Raw genomic sequence first — 27,653 nt, 5'->3', positions numbered from 1 at the left:
AACAAGCCTCTGCCACAGAGGAGCTCTTATAGACGACGAGCCTCGGCACAGCACACCCACTTCCGCTGCTTCAAAATAAAAGGACAGAGATGTTTGAGGGAGAGCCACAGGAGTGGATTTAACAAGTATGTGTCCTCCAGACGTTTTTGATACAGACACAGCTTGTTTTTTATTGCTTTTGGAGACATTGTATTGATTGAAATTCTTAATTTCCTGGAGATTTACAATAACAACAACCATAACCTCAACCAGCATAATCCTAACCTTTACCCTATAACCATAACCAGCATAATCTTAACCTTTAACCTTTACCCTATAACCATAACCATAACCATAAAGCATAATCTTAACCTTTAACCTTTACCCTATAACCATAACCAGCATAATCCTAACCTTTACCCTATAACCATAACCATAACCAGCATAATCCTAACCTTTAACCTTTACCCTATAACCATAACCAGCATAATCTTAACCTTTAACCTTTAACCTTTACCCTATAACCATAACCATAACCAGCATAATCCTAACCTTTACCCTATAACCATAACCATAACCAGCATAATCTTAACCCTTACCCTCTCCTTAACCATAACCATAACCAGCATAATCTTAACCTTTACCCTATAACCATAACCATAACCAGCATAATCCTAACCTTTACCCTATAACCATAACCATAACCAGCATAATCCTAACCCTTACCCTATAACCATAACCCTCTCTATTGACATTTTAACTTCAGTAAAATAACAAAATATTATCATCAACATAAACTCAAAGGGATTGGTAAGGATTTGCTTTATTTGTCTTATTACAACAATCACTTCTCCACATGATGAGTTTACTGAACTCCACTACAGAATTCACATCTGCTCTTAAAACCCATCTTTTCAAACATGCATATTCATGCATCTTTCTTTCGTATATGTGTTTATGTATATATGTATATATATATATAATTATTTTTTTTAACTTATTTCCCAGCTATGCCCTGGTGCTGAATGAACAGATGGGCTACTGTTGTTCTATTATTGCAATGTTTTTTATATTATATATACAGTACCAGTCAAAAGTTTGGACACACCTTCTAATTCAACTACTTTGAAGAATCTAAAATACAAAACATATTCTGGTTTGATGAGCATTTGTTTGTTTACCACATAATTCCATATGTGTTCCTTCATAGTTTGGATGTCTTCAATATTAATCTACAATGTAGAAAAAAAATAAAAATAAAGAAAAACCATTGAATGAGAAGGTGTGTCCAAACTTTTGACTGGTACTGTATATATATTATTATTATTTAATTATTTTTTCTTCTGCAGGTTTTACAAAAAGACAAAACCTACGCAATGGATAATGTCAAAAAAATACAATAAATACAAAATGATATCATAACGGTAACAGTAAATATAATAACTGCAATCGTAGCTCAAAATATTTCCTTCATTCAACTAATAACTTTCACATTACTACACACAGGTTAAACATTGTATAATAATAATTAAATACAAATATAGGCACGAACGGTTTCAGCTGCACTGTTGGACAATTCACATTAACGCTTAGTTTGGATGTCTTCAATATTAATCTACAATGTAGAAAAAAATAAATAAACATATTCTGGTTTGTTGAGCATTTGTTTGTTTACCACATAATTCCATATGTGTTCCTTCATAGTTTGGATGTCTTCAATATTAATCTACAATGTGGAAAAAAAAATAAAAAATAAAGAAAGAAAAACCATTGAATGAGAAGGTGTGTCCAAACTTTTGACTGGTACTGTATATATATTATTATTTATTTAATTTTCTTCTGCAGGTTTTACAAAAAGACAAAACCTACGCAATGGATATTCTGGTTTGTTGAGCATTTGTTTGTTTACCACATAATTCCATATGTGTTCCTTCATAGTTTGGATGTCAAAATCAAAATAATACAATAAATAAAAAATGATATCATAACGGTAACAATAGATATAATAACTGCAATCGTAGCTCAAAATATTGCCTTCATTCAACTAATAACTTTCACATTTCTACACTTTTGACTGGTACTGTATATATATAATATTTTATATAAAATTTAAATTAAAATAAAGAAAAACTATTGAATGAGAAGGTGTGTCCAAACATTTGACTGGTACTGTATATATATAAAATAAAAAATATATATAAAAAAAAAATAAAGAAAAAACATTGAATGAGAAGGTGTGTCCAAACTTTTGACTGGTACTGTGTTTGATAAAATATGCACAAATAATAAAACACAAAAAAACATATTTATTTTGTATTCCTACTCAATGCAGAGTATTAAACTAGACACACAACACAGCACACAGAGGCATGTGTGTGCTGCAGCAGCTCCGTGGTGACGGCAGACCGCCTGGAGGAGCCTCGAACTCGCGTCACCATGGAAGCGCTGGTTTGCGACATCCATACGCCATTTTGCTTCCTCTGCGCGTGTGTGTGTGTGTGTGTGTATGCGTGTGTATGTGTGTATGTGTGTGGGCTCCTCTCTGTGTGGCTTCCAAACATCCAACACTCCAGACAGCAACAACCAGAGAGGAGGACATGTCTTCACTTATGGACACCGTGTCTGCCGCCACATGACGCGGACATTTGGACGACGTCGCAGAGGAGCAGCGGGGGGGGAATTCAAGGTCTGCTTTCTGCCTGTTTTTTCTAACTTTGCCAGCCCAGTCAGCCAGCAGGATCAGCTCAAACAGTCGGGTTAGCTTAGCATCGTTTGAGTGCTGCTGCAGGAGGCTCTACGTCGCTGACGTAACTCAGCCAAGGTTCGATTCTGGAACGTGTAACGTTCAGGGGCTGTACGTCATAAATGTTATATAAACCATTGTGCTGATAACGTCCACAGGTGGTTGTGTTTAATCCCTCTAATCTGACACATTATAGTGATGCATCATTAAGACTTGTGCTCATCATTTCACTCTGAGTAAAAATGTGCATTGATCCAGTCACGTGTTCACCCTTTCCTTATGTTTTGCACTCACAGCTTGATGAACAGGAGAGCCGGTTTCCCATCACCAGCCACTCAGGATGAAATCACGAAGTAAAGAGGACGGATGTTGTTGTCCTCACAGGATTGTGTCTGCGCCTTTGGATTCTCACATTTGACCGCAACCACCAGACCATCGATAATGATACCTGGATTGATCTCCCAGGAGTTGCAGGAGCATCTTCTGGACCTGAAGAACTACCAGAATCGCACAAATGGGGTGGACAAGCTCAAACACATCCTCTCAGAAGTGGACATGAAGTCAGTCCCCCCTGGCAGTATTGAGGAGTTCATCAATTTCCTCCCTCGACTTCTGGATGACAGTAATTTTAAAGTCTTGTATGGCACTTTACAAGTTTTAAACCTACTCATTCAGAAGCTAGACACAGGTGTAGATAGATATTTCCAACAGATCGTCTCAGTGGCCCTGAAGGCCCTAGGGGACACTCGCACCATCACCAGAAATGAATACATGAATGTGTTTCGACAGCTTATGAAAACTCTTGCGCCGCAACAAGTGCTGGATCTTGTCATTGGCAACTTGAAACACAAGAATTCGAGGGTTCGGGAAGATGTCCTTAACATCATTATGGCAGCTATGCTCAGTCATCCTAGGAAAGATTTCAACATCCCCAAGCTTTGTTTTGAGGTTGCACCATACCTGGCGGACAGCAAAAGGAAGGTCCGCCACGCCGCCCTCGAACTGTTTGCTGTTTTTGACCATTGCCTCGACACGGGGAAAAAGCAGCCTCTGATTAAAGCTGTGGACACGGTCGAACTCAACGAGGACGCAGAGGGTCTTATGGCAGCTGTACAGGCAAGACGAGCAAGGCACATCCTTCCCAAACTCTCCTCAGAGGGGATAGTGGAGTACGGCATGGTGGTCCCCAAACCGGCACATCGGGGCTCCCTGCAGTACAGCTCTGGAGCTGATCTGGACTGGGTGATGAACGGAGGGCGGATAAGCAGTGCAAGGAGCCACAGAACCGAACCAGACTCTGACCGATTGTATGGCTATGGCAGCCTAGGCTCCCTCACTGATGACCTTCCACTTCAGAGGAGGATTGTCAGCGCGGGCAAAGGGAAGAACAAACTACCCTGGGAGATGTCGAGCTTCTCACCCACTGAGAATGATCAGCAAGGCAGTACGCTGAATAATAAGTGCTCTGAAAAGGTGGGGTCCATCATCAGTGTTGATTTGATTTTGTGATAATTAAGCCATCTAGAAACATTACCGGATTTAGCATATGGTTTTTCTAACTTTGATTCTCTGCTAAGATGAGGCAGCTGACCGGAGTATTCGGGTATATTCTTGGTTAATTTGCCCAGAGAACAGATGGAAATGTTGTCCTTTTATTTACCATTGAGTGACACTAATGAAGCAGCTATTGACTCAACAAGCAGCATTCACTTTTTTTTTTTTCCTCTAAAAATACTCTTTGTAATCCACTGCAATTAAGGCTTAATTAGTCATTTGTACAGATTCTTCAGGAGCATCAGAGTGCTTTTCATACTGAATTTGTAATCACAGAGCATCTCGGTAACCTGGAAATCTGTTGATTTGCTCACAATCAGTCAAGCAGTGCAGCAAGTGCAGTCATTGAAGAGCCTGGAAGGAGGGGTTCTTTTTCTGGGCTTGCTTTTCCTGCCTCCCTTTTCGTCACGCAATGATAAAGCTAAACCTCAGTAAGAATGAGTTTATCTCATTCTTACTGAGGTCTTGTTTGTTTACTGTCAGAATTGCACAATTGTTCTTTGAACAAGCTGAGTCACACCCAAAGGAACCCAGCCAAAAATACATCTTAGAGGTGTCACTTTCCTCAGAGAAAAACCTAAATATAGTTATATCTCCCATGATGCAGTATGGATGCAGTGCAGCAAAGGGATAGATGCATGTTTCTCACATCTTACGACATAGAGATCTGAAGCATCCTCTTCAATCAACCTCTGCGTGTGATTTCATATTGTTTGACAGCTCATAATGCTTGATAAGAGATTTTTATTTCTGTTCTTTTATAAATACATTGAATTAATCAGTATTGGCAGCGTAACAATAGGTGTAATTGTATTGTTGAATATCTATCTCAAATAGATAGATAAAAATCGGACAGCACTCCAGGATCACTGACTCTATTCCTGGAAGAAATGCAGCAGGTGACTGGTTTCTCTGCTCAGTGACGATGTTGCTGCAAAGATGAGCATCCAATGTCTTGAGAAAAAGCCATGTGAAAATCAAGGTTATCCTACCACTTCGTTGGGGAATGGATGTAATGTGGAATATACATAACGTGTTGTATTTTATTTGCTATCAAATTGGAATGCTTTGTTAAACTAAGCCACTATCAGCTCTATTCTAAAAGTGTCCATTTGTTGAGATGAATGGCCTTTTTTCCATTAGTTATTGATTGACAATATTTTGTTCTGGAAACTATTATCCAGCTTAAAGCCTTCATTTAAAAAAAAAAAAAAAAAAAAAACCTTCTGTTTGCAGCAGTGTCTGTTTCCCAGCAACCCCATTACCTAACAGCACACTTACTGAAGGGGGGGTGACCCATAATTGGATATATCAGCATGTTATGCTTGTAAAACATGGCTTATTTACTGCTCTAGTGTTGATTGCTATCACACCAAGTGATCCACAATGAGTGCTGATCAGGTTGAAGGCAGTGGGAATAACCTCTGCCTCACGCTCTTTCTCTCTTTTAGAGGCTGAGATGCATGCAGTGATGAAAAATCTGTCATAATTCTGTCTCTACTTGATTTATTTATATTTATCTTTATGTATATTCAGTTTAGTCTGTGTACAGTAGGAGAAGATAGAAGATCCTTGCAAATGCCAGCGACTCTTGTCTGAGCTGGAAAATACATGCTACATCCCTTTTGTTCAGGCCAGTGGATGGAATTACACTCAGAGTCGTGTTTGTTTAAGGGTTGATTTACACAAGTTATTTGTACTTCATCCTCTATTCTCTAACATTGTTAAAATAAATTATTTTCTGCCCACTAATAGGTGGCCAGTGGGGATTTCCTTCCCCTGTCCAGGAAGCTGAGTCCAGAGAACTACATACCCAGTTTCAGTAAGTGCCAATACTCTCTTCTCTCAATATTACACTCGTGTATATACATTCCATACGAGGTGACAAGTACAACTAACTGGTTGTCATGGTACACTTTAGCTGAACTCAATTTAGAGCTGCTTTAAATTGGATTAGCATGCTGAGTCAGAGGAGTCACAGTGCCACATGTCACTAAAAGCCATACCAGTCTCACAAGCATACCAGTAGAGGCCATGACATTCACCAACTGTTTTAGTTCTCTGAAGCGTAGCCTGCTGGAATGTTATGGACACAAAGAATCCTATCAGAAAATAGTCGTCAAACTCTATCTCTAAACTATCATTCTACCTTAAAATGTCCAAAGGGTCACATACTCTGTATTCTCTCCATGCATCTCCACTTTAACCCTGGTACATTCAGTAAACAGTTTCAGAGAATGTCGCAGTGTGAGGAAGGATTATTGTGTGAGCATGAATCACCCCTAAATGTCCCTCAGGTTGTAAAAAGTAAGCCCTTCTACCTAAGATTTATGAATTGTATATCAGTGGCAAGAAGCTCTTGTAATTAGCTGACTGCTATGGGTAATCAAGCCTAGCAATTGTGTTGTGTTACCGCTGCTGTAACTGTAGAACGCTGTTGTGGGTTTATAGCAGGTTGTCTGTGCTGTTCAATTAAAAATAACCTGCCAGCCATGATTACCCCTCAGTTTGGCAAAAGCAGTAAAAGACTAGTGATTTTTCAATCATTTTTATGAGAGGAAAAGCATAGTAGCCCTTACCAATTATTCTTGCCCCAATGTTATGTTATCAAAATGTGATTTTTGTTTCCCACCTAAGTGAATTCTATGTTGTTTGATTTGGACTACTAACACAGGAATAAACTCATTCCAATGCTGCTATTATATTTAATGTAATCAAGACACACGCTTGTTGTGTCCTTAAATGAAGAGCACAAGTCTAGTAGGTGTTCTCCCAATATTAGAATGCAGTCTCCTTTTCAATTTGGTACTTTGCTAAATGTCTAGATCTTGTGTAACATCACTTTGTAAATGTCTTTTTTTATGACCACTGCTGTGTGTGACCTCCTCCACCTACTCTCTGTGTTCCAGAACAGTCTGTTCTCATTCTTATTGAATGTGTCTCATCGCGTATTTACCGCCTCAGTTAAGCAAACAATCTAATCATCAATCTAGTCTCTCTTATTCCTTCAATCTTCAGTCAAGATCTGTTTTTTATAAATATGTATTCTTCAGGAAGAAACATTTCAGCCAAAAGTTGAGGAACATTTGTTAACATTGTTGGATTTGAACATTTTCTTAGTGCAACAGTCAGGCACAGACATTAAATCATGTATTAAATAAGGTTTAAGAAGTCCCCGGAAAGAGAAGAACTGACCACCAGAAGCATTTATTAACAATGCTAAATTCTTCTCCTTAACAACACCAGATCAGGTTCACACTGTTGGGATAGTCTACAGTTTTATTCTCGATTGTCATTATATTTTTTTAAAATGGGATTGGCACTGAATTCTTGATAGCTAGTCTTCTTTAGTCACTCTGAACTGTGACTCAACACCAACACAGCAAAACAGTAACGCCCCCAGCTTCAGTGTCTCTGGGTTCACATCAGATTAATTTTTCTGTTTATTTCACCTGTTACTGTTACACTCAGTAAAACAACAACAACAGCAGGAAGGAGGTAAAATTACTTAATTAAGTGGAAATAATCCCCAAACTATGGTATACCATACAAATACATTACAAAACATACCTGAGTGTATCCCTAACAAAATGAAAGAAAACCAAGTATAGTAACTAGGAATACAATAATTGTATCCCCCTTTGTACCACACATTTAACAAGCTTTGGTTTACAGAGAGGTTGTTACTCTCATGTTAGTTATTTGAGCATTGTGCAACCCTTAGGTTGGTTAATAGTGTGAAAAATACAAAAAATGAATATAATTTCCATCTAGGTTCTGCACAGCCTCAGAAGCCACAATCCTCCAGAATGAGGGAGTCCCCTGCACGCCTCAGAAGAAGTGGAAGCCTCAACTTGGACCCCGACATCTTTAAAACGACCAACTTCTCCGACCCAGATGTTGGTAAGGAGTCATAATACTTATGTGAAGAAAAAAAATCAGCATATCAATACACCAAGTCCTTTAAATGTAAAGTTTTCATCATCCAAACAGTCATGAGCAATATTTCCACCTTGTTACCTTTTATCTACTCAGTACTTCATAGTTCCTGACATGTGAATGATCTTTCTCACAGTGGCACCCAAGGGAAGCATACTCTCAAGGAACCCCAGTGTTGAGCGCACATTCTCCCTCCCCTCGAACCCCACCACATCCGGATCCTTCCTGCTGCCCTCCTACCCACTGGCCTCACTCCCGGCAGGCATGCTCACTCCGACACTGTCCCGCCGTCATGCAGACTCCTCCCTCTCTATGTCCAACACTTGGCCCAACAAGAGAGAGAACATCCCCCACCAACGAGACACCAGCCCGTGGAGAGACATGACAAGTCAACCAAAGGGTAATTTAGTAAAAAAAAACATCTTAATTGACATGTGATGAATGTAAAAACGGTGTGGCCTCTTTGTATCTGTTTTTCATCCTCCACGTTGTTTTATCATCCATGTTCTACCCCCTTCAGGAGACCATCTCTCAAGCAGATGCTCTCCCCGGCCTCTTCGTGCCTCCCTTGTGAGTTCTTCTTCTTCTTCCACTTCGTCTTTCCGCCGGGCTCTGAGCAGCACCAGGGCCACACTATCTATCTCGCCAGTTGTCCCACCAGCAGAGCAGGTCCAGTCCCATAATGGCCAGAGGTCCAATGCTCCAGGCAGCCCTCAAAATCAACAGCTAGAGAGGGACTTTCATCTGTACTCTGATGGAATCAACGTGGCGCAAGAAACTCAAGAGGATGATCCTCTGGACATGCAAGAGGTCAGCAAACACACTTAAAGAAACACACTCTGCAGGTCCACGGGGCTGAAGTTTGACTCCCCTTAATCATATTCCTCTCCATGCTCATATGTGCCCATTTTTGTTATGCTCACAGATGCTGAACTCCCTGCGCTCGTTGCGAAACAGTGCTGCCAAGAAGAGGGCCAAGGTGAGCCTTAGCAGTTCAGATCCAGACAGCCCTGACTCAGCTGTGAGGCTGGACCCGGGTCTGGACTCACCATCACACACCTCTCCAATGCTTACCAGCTCAGCCAGTGAAAGTGGTCTTTCCAGTCTGAGCTCAGTCGCCAACTCAAGCTTCAATGGCATCAAAACCATGTAAGGGCTCTGCTTTTTGCTGCATTTAGCATATGTTGTTATGCTTGTGATATAATAGTTATTCTCACACCATAGGTTCCTCTTGTAGACTAGATGATCTGATTAGATCAATAGCAATATGAAGGGGAAAAACACACAGCATATGTTGTATCATGTTGTAGATGTAGGTATGTATGTATGCATGTCCTATGTAATCACAAACCTAAAGATAGTTTATAACATAAAATTGTTTCATAAGGAATACAGTATGTCAGGACATAAGTCAGACCAGTACCTGTTGTTATGTGTCATTTAACTGAGTCAATGATAAAGCAGTGATAACGTTGTACCCATCTGGTGGTCTTTGACTGTGTGTTGAAGTGCTGAGCATGGTGTCAGCATTATTGCTCACATGTCACATCTGTCAACAGTCCCGGAAACTCTGCTACTCCAGGAATGAAACCTCGCATTGCGAGAGTGCCTTCTGCAAAACTGAGGTCTTCTGTGTCCATGGACTTCAGCAGCCTTCAAGGTATAAAAGGGATTATATGGTTTGCCCAAACTATTTGATCATTTACTTTATCTTATTTACGCTTTTATTTTTGTTTTTTTAAAGGATTGTCAGAGAGAAACGAACTATCGTCAGACGTTGGTGTTGTTGGACAGAGAGTCACTTACTCCAACGGTATAATCAAAACTGAGGAAGAGACAACAGAACCGTCCCCTCCGCTGGTCAAACCAGCCTTCCGTGAATCAGTCAGAGCTCTTAAGCCTGTCAAAGGTCAGTCAAACTGATATCAAACAGAACAGGGCTTTTCCCCTGAATTTACCTGTTTTGTCTAGACAATAAATCAGTATTCCTCTGCTTTGATTCTTAGGTTCTCAGAGCCACAGCAGCAGAAACTCTCCAGCCACAGACATGGCTGAAGGAGTCATTGGAAGAGGTCAGTTTCTGCAGATCTTGATTTGTACCCATAAGTTATCATTCAATTCTCCAATAATCCATTCTATTGCCAAGGTGTTCAGACTGAGTGCCTCTTTTTTTTTTTTTTACCTAAAATTGAAAGGCAAGTGTCATGCCACATAATCACATTGTTGCAAAATTCTGAGTTTAGATACATCTCATTACTAATTATTTTAGCAGTTGATAAGGTTTAATGTCCACCAGTCTGATTACTGCAAACATCACCCTCTGGCTTCCCAGGCATGTTTGGCACTGCAGCGTCCTCCAGCCGTCCAGGAGCTGCCTCGTCATTTGAGCAGGGTGATTGTGTGGCCAAACCCCCCACTGATCCCTCAGCAGGCGTCTACAGCCACGCTGTGTCTGGCAGTCACCTAGACAGTGATGACAGCCCACGTCCGGATGAGGTTAAGGTTAGTCACACTTTGTCCAGTGCTAAATCATAGTACATCATACAAAGTTTCCAGGTACTAAAGTCCCTTTTGGTGTTTTTTTTTTCAGCAGAGAGTGAAGAATGCACGGTTTAGCCGGGATAAGATGAGGCTGCAGTGTCTGGATCAGCAAGAGGGGCAGTGCAGTCAAGTGGACCACACACGAGACAAGATCCGCCAACGAGTTAGGCAGATGCTGTCTGACTCACCCACAGAGGAGAATAGACTATTAATCATCAAAGGCAAGAGAAGATTTGGGAACTTCAACCCAAATGTTTTTATTTTTTGCTGAAATGTATATTTGATTATAATGTGGAGTTTAAGTCAGAGTTTGAATTGTAGCTCGTTTAGATTTTTCTGATTCTTTCTCTTAGTTATGAATAGGCAAATAGCACAGCACTTAATTTGGTAATCATTTTTATCACTTTTTTTGCCATATTAAACTTTTTTGCATTGTTTTTTTCTGTGATGTACTTTATTGAATCCTATTTTAATCCTAAATAATTTTTTTCCGATGTAGATCTGAATCTCAACGGCAGCACACTGGCTTCCACCAGAGCAGACCTTCTCTCTGATGAGTCTCCTATCAGCCCCACCAGTCCTGTCAGCCCACCAGGACCCCAAAGCCCCATCAAGTGCTTGACTCCACCCCACCAGCCGAGCCCCCCCACAGTGCCCCCGAACCCCAAAAACCTGTCCCGTCTTAGGAGGGCCCCTAGCCTGAGCAGAACCCGACCATCGCTGTCCCACAGCTCAGGTTAGTATTTCTTAAAAGACTTCATCTACCTGCTGAAGCAAATGTCAAGCTCAGTAATGTGTTTTTTAAAGAACCAAACATGTCACTGTTTAGCTTTATAATATTGCCATGCATCCTCTCTCAGTGGGTCCGACACTGGCTTGCAATTTAGCAATATTCCACCGCATTATAAATAGATGAACCAGTGCTTCAACGGGTCTTTGTTCATAGGAAATGTTGAAACATTAATTAGACAGTCGGAGCCATCGGAGCATGGCTGAATAACATGTTTGCTTCGCATAATGTGCCAAAATGCTTTGTTTTGACAACCTACCGTTAATGCACCGCCGCCCACGCGCACTACTTGTTGTCAGACTGATAGAGATGTAACAAGAGACCGAATCTGTGTGTTGTTTGGTGTCTGACGGGGCATTTAGATGAGCTCTCCCCTGGTACTATGGGCCACAAGAAAAATCTCTCAGAGCCTCCGGAGCTGTGTCCGTTTTCCAAGCCTGACCTGGCACTGACGCAGAGCTTTAACCTGCTTAATTCCGAAGACTGGTGAGAAACACTTGCATGTTACAGTGTCTCAGAATAGTTTTGATCCATCATACTGATAACTCAAATCCAGGAGATCTACAGAAGTTTTCATTTTCTTTTTTTCTATCCTCAGGGAGAAGAAGATCGAGGGTCTGAATTTCATGCGCAGTCTGGCTCACTACCACTCAGACACACTCCAGGGCAGGCTTCATGATGTCTGCCTCTGTCTCATTCAAGAGGTAGTATAACTTGTTGTATAACACTCCTACATAATTTTTACTTGGTTTTTTTTTTGCTGGTTTGCTCCATCTGAACCTGAACTGCTTTGCTGCTGATTTATGTATTGAATTCTTATTTTGCAGCTCATTTCTCGGTGTTGTAGTAACTGACTGCCAGCAATGCTTGAATGAGCTTGTTTCCCGTTTCGGTATTAATAACGTCCATGTCATTCAGGTGAAGAACCTGCGATCAAGCGTTTCGAGGGTTGCATTGTGTACTCTGGGCGACCTGTACACCCACCTTGAGAAGGCAATGGACCAGGAGCTGGAGGGGACGGTTAAAGCGCTATTGCAGAAGGCCGGGGAGTGTAACGCATTCATTAGGCAGGATGTGGATGCAGCACTGGGCTGCATGGTCCAGCACTGCACACCAACACGTGGCATCAATGCTTTACTCTCTGGAGGACTCGGGTCAGTATTTATCTCTGCAAACACACACAGTGACGTGCTGTTTCACCGCACTTACATTTTATACTTTTTGTGTACGTTTTTAAAAAAATGTTAATCTATGATTTCTGAAATTGTTACCCCCTCTTTTGATAGTCACCTCAATGCAGTGGTGAGAAAATGCACTGGCCAGCACCTGGCTAATCTGGTGGAGAAGGTTGGTGCTGCCCGCCTTCTGTCTGGAGGTAAAGATCTCACAGACAGAATCCTCCCTGCCGTCACCAAACTCGCACAAGACTCCTCACAGGAAGCCAGGTACACTTTGTTTTTGTTGCTGCATGCATTTTCAGTTCTTACACAAGAATTTTCTTTTAACTTTTACGTTAGCACACATTTTACGAGATTTATGATTATTTCCTGATTTAAAAAAATGTTTGTTGGACATTGGTTCACACATGTTATATAATCAACTTAGTGACCAGAAAAATAGATGTTCAGTTTTTGTCGACTCTATTTTTTTTTTTACTCATTTTTGATGCCATAGTTTGTTGGGGTTCTTATTGGATCGAAGTGTTTGAAATATTTTGTTGCCTCATGTATGTTAATGGGACTATGACTGAAATCGATATCTAAAAACAAAAGTAGCTTTTCCTGCTAAACAGCTGATTTATGGAGGTGAAATCTGCAAGACCAACAAAGATATCTCAGCTTAGAAGCCAAAATTTACACAAGAGAGAGACCGTTAATATCTGGACCTAAGTGTCCGAGTTCAAACTATCAAACTGGTTCAACCCACAGGTACTTTGGGCGTCGAATGCTGCTGTCCCTGTCAGCCCACCCTGACTTTGACAAGATCCTGGAGAAATATATCCCCGCCAAAGACCTGCCGACTGTCAGAGACACTGTCTTCACTCTGAAGACAAAAGTCAGAACTTTTTTTCTGCATCTCTTCAGAACATTTACGTGCTTGAGCTAAAGGTCACACCGTCATCTTAACTGGAGATAATTGTTGTTTTTTTAGGGTCTTGGTGAGATGCCCCAAGACACCCAGTCAGCCAGGGGTAGACGCTCCCTCCCAGGCAGCGGTACAGTCAGGGCCTCCTCTCTCACCAGAGAGCCACTCAACCAGAACAACCGGTGGGTGTAAATATATACCTGTACAGAAGCACTGTACACTCTACAACACTAAATTCAGTCTTTTATTCAAAGATGTAGCTTTTCTATGCATATAGAAAGTACAAAGTTATTCATACATACTCACAGGTTTATAAAAGTAAACCGTTTAAAAGTAAACCGTTTGATGTTCTTTGCATCATCTACAGGGAGGCTAACAGCCATTACAGCTGTAGATCTCAGACACAGAGTATTGCAGACAAGACCGAATACATCAAGCAGATCTCAGGTCTGCTGGGTTCAAAGGACTTCAGAGAGAGGATCAAGGGAATGGACCAGCTTGTGGCTGACTGCCAGCACAACCCCAACATTGTCATCAACAGTATATTCCCTGTAAGTACTAGCTTTTTTTTTTTTTCCAAAGCCTATTAATATTTATTTGTCATGTGCCTGGTCATGGTACTCAGTTACCATCATACAAGTCACAACACCAAAATGTGTCTCTTTGACCTTTTGTTCTTTTCCATTTGTTTCCCTTCGTTCAGGTGTTTGATGCGTTCAAGGCCAGGCTGCAGGAGTCCAACAGCAAGGTCAACCTGTATGCCCTCGAGTCTCTGCAGAAAATCATCCACTTGTTAAAGGACAACCTGTCCCAAGTGGTCAACATCCTGGTCCCAGCAATCATGGACAATCACCTCAACTCAAAGAACAACGCCATCTACTCTGCTGCTATTGGAGCTATTAATGCACTAATCTTAAATCTTGGTATTCATTTTGGGCCTTCAACTATTTCTGTTAGAAGTGAATTTAAAGGCTCAGTCTAATTGGATAACTGTCTTTATATGACTTTTAAAATTTCTTTGTTTCCATGACAGATAACATACTTCTTCTTCAGCCTTTCTGCACCAAGGCTCAGTTCTTAAATGGCAAAGCAAAGGTGGATCTTATCGAAAAGGTTGCAGGTATGTTTGTCGTAACAGTTCTGAATACTGCAGTAGTTTCAGCCGTGGCTCTCAAAAATGGTTTGTGCGTCTGACCACCTCGTTTCTTCTCGCTTTTTTGTTTCTAGATCTTGTGACAGAGCTCTATCCTCGGAAGCCCCAGATGGTGGAGCAGAAAGTGCTTCCCTTGCTGTGGCACCTCCTTGGCACCTCCACCCACAGCGGTACCATTCACGGCCGGAGCGGCAGCGTGAGGGGTGCGACCGCCAGCCTGTGCCAAGCCCTTCACGCCCAGATGGGGCCCAGCCTGACTGAGTGTGCTGCCTCCCAGCCTGCCAATGTCCATAAAAGTTTAAATGAGGTCCTGAGGACCTTATCCTAAAGGTAAAACAGAATCCAAACTCATCCTAAGAGAAGAACTCTAACACTGACCTTACTTGAAGACAGAGATGTTCTACATTTCTTATAGTGCCTGCACTTTTATATCAATAAAGAGAAAGTCCTTTAAAGAATAGGAGCTCTTAATCTTATCTCAGTGAGATTTCCTCTGGTACAGAACCATGGACAGCTGTAATATACTGACATCAGGTCTTACACATACTCCACCTGCTCTCTTTGCACTTTGAAAAGGTAGATCATTATCATGATAGATTTCATGAGTTTTACATTTTACCACCCTACGATTGTCTGGTTTTTTTTTCATAATCTAAACGTGTACTGTAGACAAATCAGAGACACTATTGCAGAATGTAAGATTGAAATGCACAAAAGACGAGGAACAAGACAGGGACCTGAAAGGTGTATATTTTTGCTGTTTCATCAAATGCTATGTGATATTTTCAAAATGTCTTATGTAGTTGTTTTTTTGTGATTTGAGATTAACAAAAGTACAAAATATCTTTGTACAGTCTAAATGTGTATTTGCACAGTATTAGCTTAATCTGTAATCGCATGCTGTATAATGGTACAGTTTATCATTTATCTATTGTGTAATGGTTTAAAAGTCTCGTTAATGATGTGCTGAGTTGTTACCTTTTGTCTGTTTTTTTGCATGACCAAAGTTTACTGGCAGGATCAAAATTGTTTAGAATTTTGTTAAGGAGATATATATATATGTACACTGATGCCTGGATCAAGGTTGGGTCGGAACCAATTCTCCTTGATGTGGACAGCGTGAAAGGACAAGGAGTTCAGTTTTTCTCCAGCTGTTGCCTGAGAAACAGTGAAGAACCAGATCTGATGTCTCAGTATAGTGCCAGTCTTCAAGTAGCCTTTTAACTCATCTATTGTTAAATTATATTAAACTTGTTTGTGAACAAGAGACAGATTGATATATATATCTATATATAAATAAAGTGTTTTATTTCTGTAAAACCAACTTCCCGGTGCCTCATTCAAATTGTATTGGGATTGGGAAAGGGTTATTGATGGGCCTTGACCAAATATGTTAAGGTCTAACCTTGACTGTTACATTTTGTTTTAAAGGGTTAATTCAAATTTACTCAATAAACAAACATTCTATGCCTGTTGTTTATTGAGTAAATTTGAATTAACCCAGTTTTCCATTGTTTTGAATGTCATATTTATACATTATGCTATAATACAGCCTGAAATGTTCTACAGAAAATTGCAGGCTATAAATTATATTTGATGGAGCAACCAGAATATAAATGTATTATGTGCATGTAGAGAAAAAAAAATTATTTTTTTTAATAACCAATTGCACCAATGCTTTGATTTTCAAATCACTCTTAACTTTAATAAGCTTGTCAGAGATGATATATTATGGCCATGGTACACTGCTACCAAGTCTGGAATTAATACAACACAAATCAGAAACTCACCCCCATAACTTTTAATTATAAAAAATAGCTGCCAATTTGAAAAGAGTTCTTCCAGCCGCATTTATCTTTGAATGTGCTTTCCAACACCATGGTATCATGAGAGACAAGTGAATTTGTTCTAGTGTCAGACGGGACAGACTCCCTGTGACATCTCTGTTACAGCAGCTCATTTTAGAGCATCTCAGTAGAAGGTCAACCCTGATAAAGTACTCACAACATCCTCCGACGCAAGTTATTTTAACCAATCAGTGTCAACAATTACAGTAGCTGGATGGCAAATGAGCAAAACGTATAAACCATTTTACATGCAAGTTCATCAAACATACATTTTGTATCTTTTCATATAGACCTTTTAAAATGTATCAAAGACTCAGCCAAGTTTTTTTTAAATCCAGTTTTTTTCCCCCCCCAGTAGTAATCTTTAAATGCAAAGCTATAAAAACAAGGGAGTGCTTTCAGAATAATAGCAAAAGTGAAATATCCCTTTTTAAAGTTCTAAGCTAACCACAGTGGTGTTGTCGACTAGTGCTAACATCTCTTACCTTTGCTAACAGAGCGGCATACCTTCTGAAACGATGAAAATGACAAGGCATACTGTGAAATCAACTTCTTGAAAGTGTCGTGAAATTTGCTTTTGTGACATGAAAAACCAAAGCTTACACTTCATTTCAATTATTTGTTCCAAAATGATGTAACAAGAAACTGGAGTCAAGTCAGTTTGTGCCAAGAACGTGCTAAAAACTTGAACAAAACATATTTCATCTAACACAGCTGTTTACTAAACCCTCTGGTCGTTCCTTGTGCCATGACTGAGGGCTTTATGGTTTTGGTTGAGTGTTCATTTAATGCTCTGCTGCTTTGAGTCACTATATTGTTCCCTCTGCCACACTGACCAAATGGAAAAATAGCTCCTCCTCCTCCTCCTGTGGATCGTTCCATTCTGTAACTAAGGCAGCTGGATCAATGCCATGGCAACCTGGACTGGTAAGGTGTTGGGAGAATATGACTGTGTGGTCCCCATCCTCCACACCTCACTCTGTCAGGGACCAGATGTCTTAGGCAGGTCCTGGTTCTCAGCCAAGTGGAGCTTTTGTCTGAGCGTGGTCACGTTAAGGATTCACACAGACAAACACTGAGGTGAAAATAGATTATTTAAAACCACTGTCTGTGCCTGGAGTGCTGGGTGATTCCCATAAATAAACATTCAATTGTGGAAAAGGATACATCGAGGTGCTGAGCTCCTCCAGCTGCAGGAACAAATGAACAAAAGGGTGAGATGTGTGCCAAAAATAGAATCGGACAAAATTAGAACATGGTGTGGAAGTAGAAGGGGACTAATCACTAACTGATCATATTACATAGCAGCATGGGTGTGTCACATCAATATTTGATTAAACTCCCATCGTCAGACCATGTTGTTTACAAAAGCAAATGGTCAACTTCCCTTCTTATCCACACAAAGGAGAGTCACTTCACAGCCCTTCTGCTCTGAGGCACAATTATCCTCCGCCGCTTCAACAACTATTCCTGGCAGCAGTATCTGTAACGAGCTGAAGGCTTTTTCTCACCTCCCTCACACATAGCAATGCAGCTTCCCCTCAAGCGAGCATACCAGCCTCAGGCGTGGGTAGCCAGGAGCCGCACAACATGCTAACAATAGACACTCTTTCAAGGCATTCTTGGACTACACCTAGCTGTTTGTGCTGGATAACAATAATCTCAATTAAACACAAACAAGAAACTCAGCAGAGCAGTCAACAATTCCAACTGCTACAAGACTAGTCTCAGACAGTCATATCTGCTTTAATGAAAAGGTTCACAGCTAAGACTGAGAGGAAGAAAAAATAGGTTAGGTCTATGATATACTGCATGTCAGGACCTTGACTCGTTAACACGGCATAGATGTGATAAATGCCTTTCTCTGAGGATCAAAAGAAAGCATATTGCAGTATTTCACTTTTCCCCTGATTAAATATATTTAATGACACTTTGTGGACAGTTGATAACTGTAGTGCTCCCATGAACTAATCATGTAAATCTCTCCAGGTTCTAATATACAATTGTTTTGAAGGGTAAATAAAGTGTGTAGCTTAGGCCAGATAATAAACACAAAATATGCGGAACAAGCCGGGACATGGCCTGATGTTCCATGTCTGAAACACTTATTAAAATCCATCAATTGCATTTAAGAAATTGGACGAATTAACTTAATGGAGGGTTTTATTTCTTTGGTTAAAATGTCTCTGAAATAGTAAAATAGCCATAGCCTCAGATGTGACAGTTTGTAAAACAAACGGTGAAACCAACAAAACCAGAATAGACTTTCAGTGTCACGTGATGCCGTTTCAGTGACACGTCTAGCATAGCAGAGACGATAATGTCACACACGATTTATTGTCATTTAGGGTGTAGTTTTGGCAATTTAAAAATAAATGTGCCGAAAAAAAATAAATGCATACAAACTTTAAGACCTGGTAAAAACTGAGATGATGCATCTCTTGCTTAGATGACCTTTCGTTGCTGATGTTTGTGCTTACGTTACAGAGCAGGTGCTCCAGGTTGTGGTCGGAGGCACACTTCCTCTGGTCCTCTGATAGCTCCTCCACGTGGCTGTCGAGGCTGAAGTGCAGTCGTGCCAGCTTCTCCTGCATCTCACGCACATGCTCCAGTTGCTCAAAGGAGCACACCTTACCTAGAAAAAAGTGTAACTTTTCTTAGGCACAAAGTGTCATCTCTTTTGGTTTCAGGAGGACAACAGCAAAGTCATGAGTATTTCCATGGCACCAGAAGTGTAAATATAGCACCACAACTATCGGATTTCAGATTGATCCGTTTAACAAAACCACTTCTCAACTAGCTTTACTTTCAGCCCGTAACAGAATATTCCCTCGGTGGCCTTTCTAATCGAGGTTATCTTACCGAAAGCCTGTAGTTTGCCTGAGTGGAAGTCATTGAGGAGGTTGAGGAGGCCTCCCTCCATCTCTCTCACGTCTGAGACATCTGTGAGAAACGAGTGCTGCAGGGGGGAAGACTGGACTACTCGGCTGGGCCCGGCAGGCTGGGGGGCCCTGGGCTTCTCCCTGTTGGGCCTGAGGATAAACAAACAGAAACATCACGATAATACCCAATATGTCCTTATAAATCAAAATCCTGCCTTTAATTGCTTCGTAACATTCAGACAGTGCTTTTGTTGTATATTAAGATAAAATGCAACCTGACTCATCTACTTTTGCTATTCTCGTTATGGCTTTTGACAACCCTAATGACTGATGTTATAAAACTGAAAATATTACTGTATAACAGACATTGAGTCAGTTTGCTGATTTTCTGACTTTGTTACAACGGGCTTAGCATGACAGCTAAATGCACCAAAGCTATTTCATTCAAATCTAAATCCGTTTGTTTAGCATTTTAGCTGAATGTTTAACAGTTGTTCAGCAATAGATATTGACACGCTTTCAAGACAAATTCTTTCTGATATGATATAACATATTGACTATCCCTGTATTTTTAAATGTAAATGTTTTTTAAGGGACTTTCAAGATTACAGTCACTTTTTCTACTAACTCAGATGTAGCTGTGGTGGAGACACTGCACACTATGTGTATGTGATCTCACTTCAACTATTTCAGTAAGTTATCTGTTTGAACATAATTGAGATGATGGGGTGATGGGACATGATGATGGGACATAAAAAGGCAAAGAACATGTGCAGCAGCTGTTCATAACTACTAGTGGATCTCCCCGTTCCGGTGTGACACAAACCTGGTGGTCTTCGGTGGAGCTACGACAGCTGCGAACACCTCTTTGGGCTGTCCCGGCGCCCCTATGGACCTCTTAAACTTGCCTCTGTTCTTGGGGGAGGGGGGCTGCGGCAGGCCGAGAGAGAAGGTGGCACTTTTGCTGGCAGGCATGACGGCGAGTTTGCGGGGGTTGATGGGGGGAGGAGGGGGCTGGGGGAGAGACACCTTTGGGCTCCGCTTCTTGCGTTTGTCCTCCATGATCATTTATCTTTTAAGTGAAACAGTCTGGGGTAAAGAACAGGGGGTATGCCTGGCTGCCGTACAGGACGTCCTGAAGCAACAAAGGTAGGAAGTCGAAAAACCTGCAGCCTTCCCCTCCCTGAGAAAAAGGGCTCAGTGGAAGATTCTGACTGTGCCTGCTGCAGCTCAGGATTCTCCACTCTGCAAAAAAAAAAAAAAAAAAAAAAGAAAAGCATTAAGTGGTGCACTCATTACTTTAACAGCGTCAGTAGATCATCACTACAATATATCTGTCACACAACAATCTAAATCATCAGTGTTAGTGGGCTGCTACCACATTTTAATACAAATTGAGAGTGAGGAAGATTATGTGATTGCATTTAGATGAAATTTTCAAATGGAAGCAATTTTCCGGCTTTTTTTTTTTTTTTTCATAATGCTTCCCTGGTGTAAAAAGAGAGAGAGTGAAACAGTGGCCTAGAAAGGTATTTTTAGAACAGCCTCAAAGTAGAAATACCTTAGAGAATATGCGTGAACTGAAGGACACCTATTACTGGTTTGACAACATTTTCCAAACAAACTGATTATATGCTAAAAAAAAAAAAATGTGATCAAGAAATCCAAACATCCCACACTGCATAGGCTCTGTTTTTAATCTTCACTGCTCAAATAGCTGAAATCCACAGATAGGTAACATGAATCCTTAGAGGAGCATACTCTGCTATACAAATGGATATAATGTGCACAGCTTTTAGACAAATGGATGGAGGAGAAAATCAATACACTGCATTATTATTGAGATTTAAAAAAAGTCTTACCCTTATCTATTTACACACATTTTGTGACCAGAAAACAAACACATTTTACAGGCTTCAGTGGCCCATTTAAATGTAATAGCCCTGCAATAAATTAAAAATATTTCACTATGAATTAAAAAAAGGCAGTATTGCAAGACAATTGGATTACAATAATCTGTCGTTTGTTGTTCACATTTCTGTGTGGTACTTTACATTTGGCTCAGTGGTATTAGTAGTGCTTGTTGATTGTCATCAACAGCCCAGGTGGGCACAGTAATGTCACCGTGGTCTCGGCACTGTGTTTAAATGATCACTATTATAATAGCTTCCATCTCCTTGACACTCTTCACTGCCTCCCGTTCAAACAATACAATCCAAAGATGGCCACTACAGTCATACACAAAGGCAACTTTATGCGCTGAAATCCTTGTTTACTTGCACTACATCAGCCCTGCGGATAAACTGCTCTTTCAGAACAACATGGAGACCGCAGCTTGCTCCGCTGTGTTGTTCAATTCAGCCAGAGAGAGAGAGAAAGACGCGTAAACAGATTTGACACAAACACGACTTACCGAATCAATTACGCACCAGCGCGCAAACCGGCGGAGCGACGCGTCAAAGCGCTCCATCCGCCATTTAGGCTCGTCTAGGTAGACCTCAAATAGATCCGTCCTTATACAACCACAGTTTTTTTCTTTTGAATTCTCCGCAGGTGTAAATCGATGATAATCACTGATCAGATGTGGAGAGCGGCATCGATGCGCTCGGCTGGTGCGGAGCGGTCCTGTTTGATCCGTCTTAAAGGCACAGTGCGCTCCGGAGCACAGGCAGCGCTTCAGGTCGGTATCTCTGTTTACTCTGCGCGTCATACAGGTGCGACGAGTATCCTGCCGGGGTACTGCTGAGCACTGATCAGCTGATGGTGCATATGTCCTTTATTCTGTCGTGGTCTGGTGGGTTGGCCATTGCAGTCACTTGCCAACTGGAGATACTACACTCAGGCCACATGGCGACGCCAATGTTCCCCATCCTCCTCTAGGATCCTCACTCTGTGACATCATGAGATATGACACACTTTATATGCTTGTGTTCTGTCAGATAATGGTGGGAAAGTAGCTTACTCTTGTGGTTTAAAAATACTGTTACAAGTAACAGTTGTGTGTTCAAAAAGAGTACATAAGTATCAGCATCAAAATGTGCAAATATTCTTAAATTACCAAAAGTAAAAGTGCTCTTTATGTAGAATGGCCTATTTCATAAATATCATATCAATGGGTTATTATTACTGACCCATCTATGTGTAAGCATTACTAATGATGCAGCTAATCTCAACTACTTTGTATCATGCCAGGTACCTCAATCCACAATAAAACTTATTTAGTTGTTTAGTCAGCTATAGTCGATTTATTTGTTTATTTTTATGTTGTATTAATAATCTGAATCTGCAAAGTAACTAGTAACTGATGTTGAAAAAATTAAATAAGTAGAGCCAAGTAAAATATTTCCCTCTGAAATGTAGTGGTGTAGTATAAAGTAGCATAAAATGGAAATATAGAAGTACAAGAAACTAAAACATCATGCTAGTACAGTACTCCAGTCAACAGTTCGTTTTTTATATCACAGCATAGCCTGAAATCAAGAATTTGCTTTAAAGGGCGTTGTAATCTCTACAGCGTTCAACAACCTCCATCCTTAAACTCTCAGCACGGATAAGAACAAAAAAAACTTCTTTGTGAAAAAAAGGAAAGAGCCAAATCCCCCAGCTTTATGAAAAAGTGTAACACTATGATGCAGAAAAAGGCTGTGATCATTTCAATTAAATGTTTAGTACACAGTACTCTGGGTTGCATTTTCACCACTGAATTTATAGCATCCAGTTTTACATTCCAAAAATATGACTCTCGGATACTGTTAATAATCTTAGCTTCCATAAATTCCCAATAGTCGAAAAAAAAACATTTCATGTTGTTATTCAGTAATTGTAACTCAAACATTTAAAAATGACCAAATTCTCAGCAATGAAAAGTCAATAAGTTAGTACAACCTGTCAACTGAAATGTGCACCTATTGGCTGAGAAATAGTTCTTGTGGTCAGAATAAAAAAAGATATCTGAACCAAATAAAACTAAAGCAAACTTTTAAAGTAATACAAAAATATGTCTTTTTATTATGGCAGATCAGAACAAAAACGCGACACAAAATGCAGTTTGTAGAAAAAATACAGAGCTCTTAGGCATGTTTGTGTGGTTCCAAAAGTGAATGCGAACAATAATAACTAAAAATCTAACTGACTTTCTGGTCTGATGAGCTGTTTGAGTACGAGTATGCCTTTCCTAGGACTATTCTGTCTCTGAGCAGCTTGAAGAAGGCGTAGTAGTTGCTGAAGAGGATCAGAGCCAGTGATATCGTCTGATGCCACTTTTCTGAACATATCAACGAGTAGAGCTGGTAGAATATCATGGCACCTTCAAGGATGATGAGTATGTTCAATATTCGTAAAGGCTTGTTGAAGAAGAACTAAAGGGAGGGAGAGAGACAGGGTGCAGTCATGAGATAGAGTATGTACAAGTTGCTGCCTTTTTATGATACTGCAGATATTTTACAAAACAGGTAGAACAGGAAATCTGTGGTGTCTAGTGTTGTTCTACAAAACTTCTTCCATTTAGGAATACTCACATAAAAGCGATAATGGGACACATCTGATGGAACTGCAACATTGTAGTGACCCATGGCCTTGTAGACGTTCTTATTATGTTTAACCAGAACTCCCTGTGGCCACATGTACTCCTCTGTCCATCTGCGAAAAGAGAGACAGCAGATTGTAATTAGGATTTGAATCGAATTAGTCCAGATGGACCTAGAGCCCAGTAATACACCATGAGTGGTACATACATGTGCTGAAGAACATTGGAGCAGAGCGAGGGGTCTACTTTCTGCCAGCAGCCGAGGTGAGCTGCGGCTTTGTGAAGTAGGTCGCAGTATCGAGGTGGCAACAGGTGCCTCATGAGGATGACTGACGTACTGACTGACACCAGGATGAAGAGCTCACAAGACCAGCGCTTGTCCACATACTGTGTACTCTGAGAGGAAAAAAAAAAAAAAAAAGAGAGAAGCGATATTAAAGCTTATTAAATTATTAACATTAAAAGTTACAATTGAAACAGTTTCTTACCTTGACAAACCAGACAGGAACAAAGGCCACATAGTAAGCGCTGAGCATCGAGCTGACCAGCACCTCCTTCATCCTCCAGTTGAAGTCCATCTTCAGGTACTCCACCTCCTTGCGAATGAGATCCGGGGAGAGGCAGCAGGCATGGGTGGGCATGGCCTGGACGCCGTACAGCTGGCTGGTGTGCTGCTTCCACGTCTCCTTCAGCACAGTCAGGTAGTCCCTGCCCCGGCCCACGCTGCCCACCTCCTTGGAGCCGATGCTGGCGACGGGGGAGAGCGGACCTGCTCGCCGGAAGTCACAGCTCAGCCGGAAGAATGGAATATACATCCCGAATCTGTGGAAAAACAACAGCTGCATTTCACAATACCTAGAGCCCTGCATCCACACTGCCAGGGGGGCACATTGAAAAACAAACAGTCTGCAATGATGTTAAAAAAATAAAATAAATATGGCTCCCAATATCTTTGAGGCTTCAGCTAAAAACAAAATAATACCACATCATGAAACTTGACCACTTTCTGCACGTCACTGCTTGTTAGGTGAAATGCGAAGGCCACTCATGCTTAAAGTGTTTGCAATCAAAGACATCATGGACAACAGCATCCCATCATCATATTATTAATATTCAATAAACCAGATGTTATGAGCCAGTGTTTCAATTGTAGCCCCTCACTAGAGTGCTCATGTGACAACAAACACCAGATCACTTCAATCCTTCAAACCTCAGTTCAGACTACTTTTTAAATGAGCCCAATTTTCTGTCAACCATGTATCCAACACATTTGATATCCAGCTGTCCTAACATGAAAGTTAGGAAAATATAAATGCAAACACACCAGCAGGAACCAAACCAACTGAAGCTGGGCTACACAAACTATGAAATACATGCAAATGCATTGAAACTTCTATAATGTGTCAGGATAACATGCAAACACCACAAATATTTTCTATCAATTGAGTTCAACCATCTCTATCCTCCTTGTGTATACCCACGGGTAGCAGAGGAAGAGCAGGCTGAGGACAGAGTAGGTCCTGAAGAGGTAAATAAGGGAGCGGCACAGGCTCCAGCCCGTCAGCGTGAGCACAGCAAACCGAGCCATCACTAGAAAGATCGAATGAGGGAAGGACAGTTTCCCACTCTGTGATGCCTGGAGGAGACAGCAGGAGGGAGAGAGAATAGTTGCATTAATACAATTTTGCAGTTAGACTTATATTCAACATAAAACATTCTCACAGACTAATTTTATATCTGTAGTAGTTCTTTACTTCGTAACCTTGCATCAAAAACAGAGTGACATGACTTGTGCCATTTCATATTTGAATGTATAGCAACACGTGAGAGTGACGAAAGCTGAATTCTGAAAACGTTGAAGCCAAAAATATAACTCCTACCTCTTTAACGATTGCTGCAATTAACCTCCGTGCCAGTATGATGATTGTGAACACCAGCATGTTATAATCGATAAGGTGAAAGTTCTGGAAATAATGAGATTGATTCAGGATTATTTCTCCCATTTACATTATTTTGTCACATTAAGCACAGCTTTGAAATACTAGTTCAGGTTACCAGCAGGATATGCAAATTTCAAAAACAGAGATACGGTGATCTATGGCAGACAAAGAGATTGCTGAAGATAATATCTGATGACCAAAATAAACATGATCATCAGTCAATAGCTGACCACTGAGTGCTCACCAGTGATGTGTGAGAGGGAGGGTGTGATGGGGGGTACCACCACACAGTCTTGTAGATGTTGACGTAATGGACAAAAAGGGCGATGAGGTGGCAGAAGAAAAGATGGAGCTCGAACAGCACGTTACGATCCACCGATAACTCTGGGATCTTACAGTGCTTCAGAGGAACAACCGTCTGCGCAGCCAGAGGGGGATTGGACATGCATGTCCCTGAACCATTCCTGCAGACAAAGCAAAGCCTATTTTATTATGACGCGTACATCAATCAGTGATATTATGGGACAACTGGAGGAAGACACATCGGTGTCACAGGTCATAGCTGCTGCCCAGATGAGGGGAAAGTCCGTGAAGACTCTCTAGATGCTCTAACTCCCTCAGTGTGTAATATGAGACCTTACCTTGTACGAGATCGCACCCCTGTGACCGGGGAGCTGGTGGAGTGATTGCCGTTGCTGACCGAGCCTGGTTCGTTGCTTAGTGGAGGTCTGCAGTACGTGGTACGGTTTGCCCCTCTCCTTCCACCAGCCATTGCAGACACTCCCACAGCTCACCTCTCCCAGCTATGCAACTGGTTTTTATGATTTCTCTCCTTGGGCTTTTATCTGTTTACAAGGAAGCAGGGTCACTGTGATTGAGAATGTCAAAATATGTAATAATATGTGATAATGATTTAAATCTGGCTGTGATATGTGTCACACAGGATAGAATCAGTCAGTCATGAAGTTGTGTGTTTTGCTAATAAGGAGTGGTGCAGAGCCATATCAACAATAACATAAACACATATTTGCAAGATTAAGGCTTTAAGGCAAATTGCAGCACCTGCACAGTTTAAGTGATCTGAAAAAAAACAAAGTCACACTAATCTTCAGATGGCGCTAAACAAGTATGACATAGCTGCATTGCATCTTTCTATATGGTGCAAGTTGTTTTTTTTGCGGAAGCTGACATTACAAGCGAGCTAAGAAGCAACACACTTTGCTCTCTTCCTGGGTCTTATATTGCTTATGTTCACGAGGAGCCGTTTCAGCGCGAAACACGAGGAAGAGAGCACAGAAAAAAAACACCCACCAACGTGGACCCGGGCTGCGGTCTGTCCGCAGAGACCATGCTTGATTAGATGCAAAGATTGAGGCCTAGGCTAGCAGTGTCTGTGGCTAACAGGTTAGCTCCGACCCACCTACAAAAACAGGCTGGACGAGTGGACGCGCGCTCCCCGGTGGCAGGCTCCGGTGTGCGTGCAGGAGGCCGCTCTGTGGCATAAACTACGGGTCAACCGCGACACATCTTCAAAACACTGGTTGAAATACTGGCGTGTTTCCCACTGAAATCAGCGAAGACAGTCATTGTTGATGTGAAACTAGCCGCTGGTAGATGGGGGCGCGGATATGTGAGCGACCTGTGGGAGGAGAGTCATTTAAAGGGACACTACACC

The 27,653-nt window shown here is 41.1% G+C and overlaps 3 protein-coding genes across 7 annotated transcripts; 1 reads left to right on the top strand and 2 right to left on the bottom strand.

The window, feature by feature from the left end:
• Window positions 1-2,365: 2,365 nt before the first annotated feature.
• Window positions 2,366-16,143, top strand: LOC129103352 (TOG array regulator of axonemal microtubules protein 1). 3 transcript variants are annotated; one of them, XM_054613785.1, is made up of 23 exons: window positions 2,366-2,665; window positions 3,019-4,195; window positions 6,032-6,098; window positions 8,051-8,179; window positions 8,352-8,615; window positions 8,736-9,025; window positions 9,141-9,364; window positions 9,775-9,875; window positions 9,960-10,124; window positions 10,222-10,287; window positions 10,548-10,717; window positions 10,809-10,977; window positions 11,256-11,492; window positions 11,909-12,032; window positions 12,145-12,250; window positions 12,465-12,700; window positions 12,833-12,991; window positions 13,475-13,601; window positions 13,698-13,813; window positions 13,999-14,182; window positions 14,335-14,554; window positions 14,665-14,751; window positions 14,859-16,143. In XM_054613785.1, the coding sequence occupies exons 2-23, from the start codon at window positions 3,089-3,091 to the stop codon at window positions 15,110-15,112; spliced, it is 4,602 nt and encodes a 1,533-aa protein (XP_054469760.1). In that variant the 5' UTR covers window positions 2,366-2,665; window positions 3,019-3,088; the 3' UTR covers window positions 15,113-16,143. The 3 variants fall into 3 exon arrangements, with proteins under 3 accessions (XP_054469760.1, XP_054469758.1, XP_054469759.1); XM_054613783.1 differs by having other exon boundaries at window positions 10,806-10,977; XM_054613784.1 differs by lacking the exon at window positions 2,366-2,665 and adding an exon at window positions 2,816-2,880 and having other exon boundaries at window positions 10,806-10,977.
• A 338-nt stretch (window positions 16,144-16,481) lies between these two features.
• Window positions 16,482-22,294, bottom strand: ccdc28b (coiled-coil domain containing 28B). Of its 2 annotated transcripts, none has more exons than XM_054614141.1 (6): window positions 21,927-22,294; window positions 20,340-20,758; window positions 19,494-19,663; window positions 19,112-19,266; window positions 17,799-17,821; window positions 16,482-17,668 (listed from the first exon to the last, which is right to left on the bottom strand). In XM_054614141.1, exons 2-6 carry the CDS (start codon window positions 20,579-20,581, stop codon window positions 17,614-17,616), a joined length of 645 nt encoding a protein of 214 aa, XP_054470116.1. In that variant the 5' UTR covers window positions 20,582-20,758; window positions 21,927-22,294; the 3' UTR covers window positions 16,482-17,613. The 2 variants fall into 2 exon arrangements, with proteins under 2 accessions (XP_054470116.1, XP_054470117.1); XM_054614142.1 differs by having other exon boundaries at window positions 21,943-22,294.
• Window positions 22,295-23,490: 1,196 nt separating this feature from the next.
• On the bottom strand, window positions 23,491-27,630 carry tmem39b (transmembrane protein 39B). Of its 2 annotated transcripts, none has more exons than XM_054614035.1 (9): window positions 27,399-27,630; window positions 26,620-26,823; window positions 26,223-26,442; window positions 25,919-26,002; window positions 25,520-25,674; window positions 24,527-24,860; window positions 24,247-24,434; window positions 24,031-24,151; window positions 23,491-23,871 (listed from the first exon to the last, which is right to left on the bottom strand). In XM_054614035.1, exons 2-9 carry the CDS (start codon window positions 26,748-26,750, stop codon window positions 23,638-23,640), a joined length of 1,467 nt encoding a protein of 488 aa, XP_054470010.1. In that variant the 5' UTR covers window positions 26,751-26,823; window positions 27,399-27,630; the 3' UTR covers window positions 23,491-23,637. The 2 variants fall into 2 exon arrangements, with proteins under 2 accessions (XP_054470010.1, XP_054470011.1); XM_054614036.1 differs by lacking the exon at window positions 27,399-27,630 and adding an exon at window positions 27,290-27,379.
• Window positions 27,631-27,653: the final 23 nt, after the last annotated feature.

This window comes from Anoplopoma fimbria, chromosome 15 (genome assembly GCF_027596085.1).
Source record: "Anoplopoma fimbria isolate UVic2021 breed Golden Eagle Sablefish chromosome 15, Afim_UVic_2022, whole genome shotgun sequence".
Taxonomy (NCBI): Eukaryota; Metazoa; Chordata; class Actinopteri; order Perciformes; family Anoplopomatidae; genus Anoplopoma; species Anoplopoma fimbria.
Note: the sequence above shows the minus strand (reverse complement) of the source record. Positions and strands in the feature narration are given on the sequence as shown.